General features: G+C 38.1%; 1 protein-coding gene across 2 annotated transcripts in view; it reads left to right on the forward strand.

Moving 5' to 3' along the window:
- ARMC3 (armadillo repeat containing 3) overlaps nt 1-12,209 on the forward strand; it is a 134,916-nt gene that overhangs the window by 16,883 nt on the left and 105,824 nt on the right. For both annotated transcript variants that reach the window (XM_043965041.1, XM_043965042.1), the window contains exons 4-6: nt 7,548-7,673; nt 10,519-10,587; nt 11,014-11,189. In XM_043965041.1, coding sequence (XP_043820976.1) covers nt 7,548-7,673; nt 10,519-10,587; nt 11,014-11,189 — 371 coding nt within the window. The remainder of the gene's footprint in view (nt 1-7,547; nt 7,674-10,518; nt 10,588-11,013; nt 11,190-12,209) is intronic.

The raw sequence follows: 12,209 nt of genomic DNA on the forward strand, positions 1-12,209 counted from the left end.
GCTTGACCCTGGGCTTGGCCATAGAAATGTCAGTAACAAGGGGCTGGCCAAGAGACCCGACTGCAGGGAGCTGGGTTTTTGCTAGGCTAACCTCTTGGGGGCTGCACTGGGGACAAGGAGTTAGGGGAGGTAGCCTCACCTTTGGGGAGCATCCCCCACTCCAGTGTCCCAGTTTACTGCAGCTGCCAGAATCTAGGCCCCCAGGAGATCTGCTGGTAGCAAACGTGATGGCTGCTGCTATTAGAGAGGCTTATTCTATGGAGTGGGCACAAGCCTTCTTTTCTTTCTTTTTGGCTACCGCAAGGTCCCCGTTATAAAAAATCTTAAAAGTAACATCAAGGAGTTGTGAGGGTGGGGTTTGGGGACCCCAGTCCAACTTCTGGAGTTTTCTCCTAATGTCAGGAGCAGATTGGCTAATAAAATGTTTATTGAGGACTGTTATTCCTACATCCCTTTCTGGATCTAGATTAGCATATTTTTTCAGAGAGTCTATGGCCTCATAGACTCATGAAAAGAACTGGATTTTCATCTGGCCCCTGTGTAATCTCCTTCACCTTCTCATAATTGACTTGTTTCTTAATCCATGGACCCCACTTACCCCAGAAGTTGTCTGGGGAGGTCAAGGAACTTTTTCCTTGAAACCCCAGGAGTTTTCCTTTGAGATCAAGGAACCTTCTCCTTGAAACTAAACCAAAGAACAGACACACCCAGAGAGATAAGCAGCACTGGATCCGACTGAGCTAGCTCCAGGACCACCACCCTGCATTCCAGTCCTCCTCACCCCCTGGATGAGGTAATCGTGTTAGGCGTGGCTGCACCAGGACAGGACAAAGAAACCACCCACTAGGAGACTGCTTGCTACCCACCAGGACAGAGTTACCACCCATCACCAGATTGCCCCAGACCCATCAACAGACTATCTCCAACCCATCACCCAATAAAGGACATTTTACCTACGCCATCTTAGCCCTATAAAAGGGTGCTCCCCAGGCTAGTCGTGGAGGAAAGTGTTTTAAACCTTCCTCCCGGCCAATTTCTCTTGTATCCAATAAAACCTGTTCTTTTATTCCTAACTAGGACTTGCATGAGAGTGTAATTCTTTACAGAGGAATCCCAAGGACCCATGTGCTTTCCCCCATAACAAAAATCACACAACATTTCAACAATAGAGATGATATTTAGGCACAAAATAAGGACACACGCTCCCTGTGCTCCAGTGTCATGGAGAATCTCCAGTACAGAGTCTGAAACAGAGAAAGATTGTAGATGGTGAGCCCTTCCAGATGCTCCAAATTGTGTATATGACATTACTTTAATTGAATCAACTCTCAAAACATTGTGGAGCCTCCTAAATGAGATCCATAATCTGTCCAAATAGTTTATCTTATCTATGAAAGAAAAAAACAAGTGCATAAAAGAGTATTATTTGCTCAAATTATGATATGTAGTTGAATAGACAAACCTATTAGCTTGTCCATAAGTTTCTATATCTTGCAAATGGGCAATCATTGGGTCCAAAATTCAATAAGAGAAAAGCTGGAGGACATAGATAAGAATAGCTTGACTTGAGCAGGCAAGTATGGTTGTGATATCACTGCAGGGAATTCTCACATTGATGAGGCCACAGATCCCCCTAATTATTGTATTTTCTTCTTAAAAAATATTTTCTTTTTTTATTTTTGAGTTCTGAGCTGTCTCACTTCCTCTGTCCCAACATCACACTAGAGAAGGCCAATATTGCACACATACACACACATACATATATATTTGACATACACAATATGGTTCCGCAGACACACAGATGTGTGTTTGTGAAACCACACAATACATACTTCCATATATCAGTTCTTTTTCTGGAAGTGGATAACATCTTCCTTCACAAGTCCTTTGCAGTTTATTTGAATATTCATATTACTTAGAATAACTTAGTCCTTCATAGTTACTCTGGGAACAGTTTTGCTGTTACTATATACAACATTCTTTTGGTTCTGCTTGTTCCACTCTGCATTATTTCATGCAAGTCTTTCCATGTTTTTCTAAACTCAACCAGCTCTTCATTTCTCACAACCCAGTAGTATCCTATCATAATCGTAAATCACAAATTATTCAGCCATTCTCCAGTTAATGGACACTCACTCAATTTGTAATTATTTGCCACTAAAAAGAGAGCTGCTATAAATATTTTAGAGCATATAACTTCTTTTCCTTTTCCCCCAATCAATGTGGGAAAGAGACCTAATAGAGGTATTGCTGGGTTAAAGCATATACACAATTTTATAACTCTTTGGGTATAATTCCAGATTGTTCTCCAAAATGATTGGATCGACTCATAGTTCCACCAACAGTGTATTAGTGCCCCAATTTTTTCACATCCTCTCCAATATTTGTCATTTTCCCTGCTATCATTTTAGCCAATCTGATAGGTGTGAGAGTTCTTTTAATTTGCATTTCTTTAATCAGTAATGATTTAGAGAAGTTTTTCATGACTTTAATGTTAATTTCTTCATTGAAAAACTACCTGTTCATATCTTTTGACCACTTATCAATTGGGGAATGATTCATATTCTTATACAATTGACAAAGTTCTCTCATATATTCGAGATATGAGGCCCTTATCTGAGAAACTGTCTATAAAAATTTTCTCCCAATTTTCTGCTTTCCATCTAATCTTGGCTACAATGGTCTTATTTGTACATCTTTTAAATTTAATATGATTATAATTATCCATTTTACCTTCCATAATGCTCTCTATTTCTCATCTATTCATAAATTCTCCTACTCATAAATCTATTAAGTAATATATTCTGTAGAGATGATAGTTGAATTCATGGGAACTTTTAAGATCACCAAGTGAAAAAATATAGAGGGAGAAGATAAGAGGGCCCAAGACAGAACTTTGTGGGAGAAGCAGGGGTCCACAGTTAGTAAGTCTAACTTCCAAAAAGAGTATAAACAGTCCAAACAACACTACTTTAATAGTACTCAATTGTGGGGAACCATGTTTTTAAGTGATGTAAGATATGAGATAATCAAATATTCCATGAAGTGCTGTTTCTTGTTGCTTTTGGATATACAATAAAATGAACTTTTTTGCCTTCTTTACTTGTCTCCAAGGAGAACCTGAGAGTCCTCCTTCCATTTAGTTATAACTTATATACGTGTTCTTCTGTCATTTAATTTGTCCCACAGTTTCTCATTTAGTGCAATAGTCTTCAAACTAGGCATTGTATCTATATATGCATTGATATAGGGGCATATTATCCATGAAGATCTCCTCCTTAATCACTGTCTTGTTGTTGTAGAGGGGCTATCATCACTCAGTGAAACTGTGAGCTATGCCGTGCAGGTTTACCCAAGATGGATAGGTCATAGTAGAGAGTTCTGACAAAAGGTAATTCACTGGAGAAATAAATGCCAAACCACTCCAGTATCCTGGCCAAGAAAAACCCATGGATAGTATTAAAAAGAGATGACAAAGAAGATGAGCCCCTCAGGTCAGAAGGTCCAATACAATACTGGGGAAGAGTAGAGAACAACTACAAGTAGCTCCGGTACTGATAAAGTGGCTGGACCAAAGCTGAAAGGAAGCTGAGCTGCAGGTGTGTCTGAAAGGAAAGTTGGATGCTGTAAAGATCAACATTGCATAGGAAATTGGAATGTAAAATCTGTGACTGAGGGTAAGCTCGATGTGGCCAAACAGGTGTCAGTGAACTTAAATGGATGGGAACAGGTAAATTAAATTCAGGTGATCCGGTGGGCAAGCATCCTTTAGAAGAAATTCAGTAGCCCTCATAGCTGGTAAATGGGTGAGAAAAGCAGGACTGGGGCATAATCTCCAAAATGACAGAATGGTAATTGTTGGAATGCAAGGCAAACCATTGAGCCACACAGTCATACAGGTCTCTGCTCCAACCACTGATGTCAAAGAGGCCAAGGCTGATCAGTTTTATGAAGATCTACAATATCTCCCAGAAATAACACCCAAAAGATGTCACATCCATCATAAGGGATTGGAATGCTAAGGTAGGAGATCCAAATAGAGCTGGAATAACAAGTAGTTAGGCCTTAGAGTACAGAATGAAACAGGGCAGAGACAGGTTTTGTCAAGATAACCCTCTGGTCATAGCAAATAGTCTTTTTCAACAACCCAAAAGGTGACTCTACACATGGACATCAGCAGATAGCCAATACCCAAATCAAACTGAGTCTATACTTTGCAGCCCAAAGTGGAGAAGCTCTATACAGTCAGTTAAAACAAAACCTGGAGTTGACTATGGCTCAGAGCATGAGCTGCTTATTGTAAAATGTAGAGACAAATTGAAGAAAATAGGGAAAACCCATCAGACCATATAGGTATGACCTTTATGAACATGAAATGGAAATGACAAATAGATTTAAGGGATTAGATCTGGTAGATATGAGTGCCCAAAGGACTATGAACACATGTGCACAAGATTGTACAAAAAGTATTCCAAAGAAAAAGAAGAGCAAGAAAGCAAGATGGCCGTCTTATGAAGTTTTACAGATAGCGGAGGAAAGAAGGAAAGGGAAAGGGAAAGGAGAAAAGGAAAGAAATACCCAACTCCATGCACAATTCCAGAGAATAACAAGGAGAGATATCAAGGTTGTCTTAAATGAGCAATGCAAAGAAATAGAAGAAAACAATAGAATGGGAAAGATGAGAGCTCTTCAAGAAAATTAGAGGTATCAGAGGAATGTTTTACACAAAAGTGGGCATGATCAAAGACAAAAATGGTAGGGATTTAACAAGCTGGAGAGATTAAGAAGAGATGGCAAAAATATAGAGAGGAACTATCTAAGGTCTTATTATCACCAATAACCATTATGGTGTGATTACTGCTCTAGAGCAAGACATCTTGGAGGATTAAGTCAAGAGGGCCTTAGGAAGCCTTGCTAACAGTAAGGCAATAATGGGGGTGATGGAATTCCAGATGACCTATTTAAAACTCTAAAAGATGATGCTGTTAGAGTGCTACAGTCAACATGCCAGAAAATTTGGAAAACTCAACAGTGTCAAATATTGAAATTGAAACTTAAATATGTTGGCTACATAATGAGAAGATGGAACTCACTAGAAAAGACTCTGATGTTGGGAAAGACAGAGGGCAAAAGGGGATGGCAGGGGATGAAAAGGAGAGATGATAGTGTCTCTCCATGGAGTATTATTATAGCCCCCTAATGTTCTTGCTTCTTTCAAGTCTTTCCTGAATCCAATCCATCCTCCATACAACTGCCAAATTAATAGTCTGATCATGTCATTCACCTAATCAGGAATCTACAGTAGCTCCTTACTGACTCTAAACATAATTTCATCTTTAGTTTATCCCTTAAAAGTTATTTTTGTGTAACTTTTATAATAAGCATAATTGTATCACAGTATCTATAGTTCATATACATATATGTATGTTATATATAGGATATACTCTCAATTTTTTTTTTTTACTAATGGGAGTATGTGATCAAAACAGTTTGGAGACCACTGATTTAGAGTATCAGCAATTAACATGATGTTTATAGATGAACTGAAATCTGTGTAAAATCTTTCTAAAATCTATTTCCTCCTTTTCCTTCCTTCTCCAACATGATCTCTATAGACAGTCACATAGGACTGAGGGCTATTGTGTCTTCTTTTGTTTTTCCTGTTCTGCCATGACTACCACCTGTAGTGATCAAATACCCAACTTTCTGATGAAAAGCCTTTCTGTACTTCGCTAGGCTTACTCTCAGACAGCAGACATGATTTGTTCCTATCCCTATGCTCTGGGCCTTTGAATACTGGTTTTGAACTTACGGTCAAATATGCTATAAAAATGTAGTTTTCATAATAAAAATGTCTTATGCAATCACTTAAATCACCTAAAATTATTTTAAATGTATTTCTATAATTTTTTTTCATTTTAAGTTCTTTGTTCATCAAATAAAGACCTAAGTAACCATTTCAAAATCATTTTTCTATCTTGAAGAAAATTGTATTTTAGCAACTAAGGGAATTCTGGAGGAGAAAGGCTAACCATTTTTGATCATCTGAAATACCCTCATTTAGGCCTCTCTGGTCAGTGAAATCCCACTTCTACTTGTGAACAGCTAAGACCAAAGCAACAACATAGCTCTGGTCCTCATTCCAAACTGCCAGACCCTTGATGAAATCAATGGAAGTCATAGAGATACTGTAAGTAGGAACATCCTTTAGGAGAGGGTGAGAAGTGAAGACATTCTTACACAATCCTATTGATACTTGAGTGGCGCTCTTGAGATATCCTCTTACTTAGGTAGCATAAGTGCAAAGTTAGGATGCCCCATGGTCCTTTCTGGACCAGTAATTGCATTGTGGAGAGTATAGCTGCCCAGTGGGCATAAATACAGTTTTCTTCTATTAATCCGGATCTGCCTTCAGCTAAATGAAGAAAGGGACAAGATTAGAAAAAACTGGCCTTTACTGTTCTTCCATTTCCTTTTTAGTAAATAAGAATTGAATAGAGTAGAGTTAGGGGAAAGGTCCCTTTCTCTTATTATTTCTTTTGTTCAAGAGGTAGATGGATAAAGGGAAGCAGTCGGGATATGATGCTGCCCGCAATAGTAAATTTAGAGATGGCATGTGGGAGAGAGAGGCTAAGAAAGTCTTCTAGGAAATCTGTATTAACTCCTTCACTGTCCAAAGGGATTGAGAATGAAGGTGATGGGGGTGGGGGGAGGGAAATATAGGGAAAGAATAAATACTTAAGAATAGCAAGAGGGAAGGCAAGCAAAAATGAGGGAATTTTAAATTAACATTTACCCTTATAAACTTTTCCAAAATGTGCTATCTAAACTGAATGGTTTAGATATGCAATTTAGATAATACAGGGAGTAATTCTTTCAGGACAACATGGTGCCAGACTGCAACTTTCTAACATTAAAAATTTTATTCTTTATCCCATGACCTCCTTACTGGGGTTTGCTACCTATAAAAGATGCTGCCAAAAAGAGCTTGCATTTTACATAGCATGGAATACTTTGGGTGTGCTTTCACATCTATGAATTGCCTTAACCCTCCAACAACCCCAGGCAGTAAGTGGGCAGGCAATGTTATTCCTGTTCTTCGATGAAGATGAAACACAGAGTAGTTTAATTGTCTTTCCCAAGATCATGTAGTGAGTCAGTGACAAAACTTGGACTAGGAGCCATTAATCTCTAAGACAGTGCTTTCCCTATAACATCACTCTGCCTTCTGTGTTGGAAAACCTACAAGGTGATTACTGCACAGCTTCTCTTTAAAGAGGAGAAGATGCCTGTTTTTGGTGAGCTCTGTTTTGTTGTGCCTGCTAGTAGTATAGAAAATTTATAAAATATGGTGAAATATGGAAGAAAGCAAACGATGATGGACCCAGAAAAATTGAAAGAGAAAGAGGGAGGAAGAACAAGAGGAGAAAACTCTCAATTGATGTTACCATTTGGAAGGGAGCAGAGAAAAGATGTGTGAAGTAAAAGTGAAGATGACTCCAGATAAAATATGAATTCTGTAACAGTCTTATTTATGTACCTGGTAGGTGAGGAAAATAAAGCAACTCTTCTTGAACTTGGAGCTGTGGAACCTTTAACTAAATTGCTTACACATGAAGACAAAATTGTAAGAAGAAACGCCACCATGGTGTTTGGAATTCTGGCTTCTAATAGTAAGGATCTATTTTTCAACTATGTTAAGTCCTATATAATGCATTCTTGTTTTATTTTTATATTGAAACAGCCTCCTTCAAGTCTTTAAGGCCGATATGATAGCTCAATCATCACTATATACACAGAACATGTAGTTATAGCTATGATAATCTCTCCTGGTACTGGGGGTGAGGAGAAGGAAGATATTTTCTAACTTCCTTAGTTACCTTTTAGGAAAATCACAATCTTGAATTCTACTGTTTTGTATACTCTTTGCCTCTATTGCATTTTTTTTCTCTTGAGGGCCATTGACCCATAGGGAAAAAAAAAACAACAACCCACAAAACAAGGGCCAAATAAACAATGTTAATATTTTTTGGTTTTTTCCCCTTTTTTATAGATTTATTAGCACATGTGTCATAAGATAGGGTTAGGGACTAGGCCTATGATTGATTTCTCTAGGAGAACAAACTCCCTCTACCAGTGTAGGTCAGCCCCTTCTCTGAAACTTATATCTTGGTGCATTGCCTCAAACATTGAGAGGGTTAAGTAACTTGCCGGGGGTCACTTGACAGTAAGTGTCAGAAGTGGGCATTGAACCCAAGTCTTCCTGGCTTTGAGGCTGGCTTTCTCTCTGTTTCTCTCTGTGTCATACTTTCAGAAAGGTCAATATTTATGCATTCCAATTCACTGAAAAAAAATTTAAAGGGTGATTATTAATGTGATTGGGCAGCTAGGTGTTGCAGTAGATAGAGCACTGGGCTTGGAACCAGAAAGACATATTCCTGAGTTCAAATCTGGCTTCAGACACTTAGTAGCTGTGTGACCCTGGATGAGTCACTTCCCCCTGTTTGCCTGTTTCCTCCTCACCTGTAAAATGAGCTGGAGAAGGAAATGATAAACCATTGCAATCTGTTTGCTGAGCAAACCATAGATAAGGTCATTAAGAGTTGGACACGACTGAAACTACTGAACAACAAATAATAATGTCATCAAAAAATGCAGCATAGCATTCCTTTATATAGTATGCTCCTTAAGCATGTTAAATTGGATTTAGACCCAACTTTTGAAGGACGCAGATGTTGACTTTAGAGAATGATTTGGTGAGAGTAGAGGACCCAGGGCACACATTCTCTAACTACCTGTTCCTGCTTCCAGAGAGAGAGGATTTGTGTGAATGTCTCGTACACCACAGACTCAGAGCTCCTATGCTGGGAGGCCCCTTGGTAAAATGACAACCTGTATGAGCAGTTATCTCCCTCTAAAATGGGTGATCTCTTAAAGCCCCTGACCACTTGTAGACATGAGACTTCCTCGATAAATTGTCCCATAAGTTACATTATCCATAACACCCCTCCCAAGTTGACTCCAGAAGAGTCTACTGTTTCGGAGGCTTCAGATTCCCTTCCAACCAGAGCTTCCCTAGTCTTTTGATAAAGTCCGGGTCTGGTGTGCTAATGGCCATCGTCCCTTCTGTCATGATTCCAGCTATTTCAAGGAGCCACTGTCTTTGAGTGTTGTTCAAGGATAGCTTGAGGCATCTATGTGCAGAGAATGATGCTTTTTTGTCATTATTCATTAGTTTCCCACAGAGCAGAAATTAATCCCCTCTTAAACCCTAAAATTACATCAGCATACATATTTAAACAACTTGTAATTGAAAAACAAATTATCAGTGGCAATCATGTGCTACATTTTGGTGTCTGACTGGATTTAACAAAAAAAAAAATCCTACTCTGATACATCTCCAGTATAATATGGGACTTCCCCTTCCCATTAATTCTTCACCCACAAATCCAAGCTAAGTATTGCTGTTGCTCAGTTGTGTCTGATTCTTTGTAACCCCCTTTTCAGAAGCAAAGATACTTGAGGGGTTTGCCATTTCCTTCTCTAGATCATTTTACAGATGAGGAAACTGAGACAACCAGGGTTAAGTGACTTGCACAGGGTCATACAGCTAGCAAGTGTCTGTGGCAGAATTTGAGCTCAGGTCTTCCTGACTCCATGCCCAGCACTCTATTCACTATTCTTCTTAGCTGCCCAAGCTAAGTATTTATTTATATAAAGGCCTAAAGTTTCTTCTGCAACTTCACTGCCCCATCTTATAGCATCACATTTACTTTTAGTTCAGGCATTATCTTGTCTCAGGCTTCTGCCAATCCCCACATACCCACAGGAAGCCATCTTTGGGGCTTCCTATTTCCTATCTTCCTTTTTCTTTTCGTATTTAATATTCTTTATTACCTGCTGCTGGTAGAAGTATAGCCAACAATCCTCTCCTTAAATTATATTTTTTCTCAAAATAATGTTTAAATAATCCCTTTGTGGATTTAAAAAATACAATTTTTAAGAAACACAGAAGTTAAATAAAGCAAAGTGCCTCTGAATATTATAATACTGTTTCTTCTTTACATTTGTAAATGTTCAATTTGTAGATTTCCTTTTCTTCTTTTAATCTTTACTAAGCACTGTATATAGTATTGCTATTTTCCCATATTACCCAGATTTAGGATGTACCTGATGTCAAAGAATAACAGGCATGAAAAAAAGCTGAATAATTTCTTTTTTAAAATAATTCTTTTCCCCCCAATTACATGTCAAGACAATTTTTAGCATTCATTTTTAAAACTCAGTAATTTCTGACTCAATCTATTTTATGTAAAATGTTTTCTATTAAATGTTAGTAGGTCTATGTCTTAGATTTATAATATTTTTCTATTTTATAATTAAATTTGTTTCCATATTAAATAAAAACCATAGAATTTTCATTACATTGTGTAAGGCCCGGCTTCCTCTTTATGCTTTGCTATTTATTTATATCACTTTAATAACAAAACATGAATAATTTTCATTTTCTCTTTGTAGATGATGTTAAAAAGTTGTTAAGGGAATTAGATATCCTGAATTCAGTTATTGCTCAGCTGGCACCAGAAGGTAACTTTGTTTGATACTTATAAAAAATGAAACTGTTGCCACCCAGTGGGAAAACATTTGATGAAAAATTGATAACAAATACCTGAAATCAAAGTTCAATTTTACTCTTAAATCAAAGGCAGAGTGCCTCTAAAAGGCATGTAGAGCCATTTAAAAAAATACTTTAGACTTAACATTTAGGGGACAAATGGCAAGTACAGAAATAACTGATGGAGCAGAGCAGAATTTGCTTTTTTATTGTTGAAAAACAAAAGAAAACATGAAAGAGCTCATTCTGTATTATTTCAATAGTGTAAGGCATGGTTTGACCTAAGCAATGCATTTTCAACAAATTTAAGATTCGTGGTTGTTTGCCTTTTCAACTTTCTTTAGCAGTTGAACAAATGAACATGTACCATATTTTCATTATTTGTTTTTGATATACAGAAGAAGTAGTGATCCATGAATTTGCCAGCCTTTGCCTCGCAAATATGTCTGTGGAATATACCAGTAAAGTGCAAATATTTGAGTATGGTGGCCTGGAACCACTCATCCGACTACTGGGGAGCCCAGACCCTGACGTTAAGAAGAACTCTATCGAATGTATTTACAACCTGGTACAGGTAATGTGCTTCTCAAATGGAGTTTAATTTGAAACGGCAATTATAAGAATTTATAAAATGAAGCTAAAATGATATGTTTTAGGATACTACCCAGTAGTAGCTATCGTCTGTCAAAGATTTACAGACCTTTGTGTTCTTCGTTTCCATGTTTCATAAGCTGTTATAATTCCAGTCTAGTTTTACTTTAAATTACGCTTATATTTTAAAGAAACTGTATAGGTTAAGGTATTTGCCTTTGATAGAATTTTCTCTTTTCTGAATCTTAAAACATAGCGGTAAAAGAAAAGCCCATCCAGGTCTACGATTCTGCGCTTCTACTACAGCTCTGATTAGGGTATTCGTGTTGAACCAGCATATAAATGACCAATAATACACAGACACAAATATCATAGAATGAGCATGACCAGTGCCTTGTTCACTGCATGAAGTATCTGATCAGGATATCCTTAGGCGGGAACATACCTGTGGACTGAGCACATGGAATATGAATTTTGTTCATGGTGACAAGATGAAGCAAGATGGAGCACTGCATAATTTTTCACTTGGTGTTCTCATCAACTGCCATCTCTATGCAGATGATTCTCAGATCTACTTGTCTAGTCCTAACCTCTCTTGTCTCTAACTGCCTAACTTGATGTCTTGTAGATGTCTTCAACTCAACATCTCCAAAACTTTAACTCAATTTCTGTTGAGGAATTGCCATCTTCTCAGTCATCCAGGCTTCAAACCTAGGTGTCATCCTGGGCTCCTCACTCCCTCCATTACCTCCTACATCCAATAAGTTGGCAAGACCTGGTGATTCTTCCTTTGAAACTCCATTTATTCTTCTGACACTGCCCCCACCCTGATGCCTAGACCGTCATCACCTCATGCCTGGACTATTGTGATAGTCTTGCTGGTTGGTCTCCCTGCCTCAACAGTCTCTTTGCTCCTATCTGTCCTCTCCTCAGCTGTCAAATTGATCTTCCTTAAATGAAGATCTCTCTCTCTCTCTCTCTCTCTCTCTCTCTCTCTCTCTCT

This window comes from Dromiciops gliroides, chromosome 5 (genome assembly GCF_019393635.1).
Source record: "Dromiciops gliroides isolate mDroGli1 chromosome 5, mDroGli1.pri, whole genome shotgun sequence".
Classification (NCBI taxonomy): Eukaryota; Metazoa; Chordata; class Mammalia; order Microbiotheria; family Microbiotheriidae; genus Dromiciops; species Dromiciops gliroides.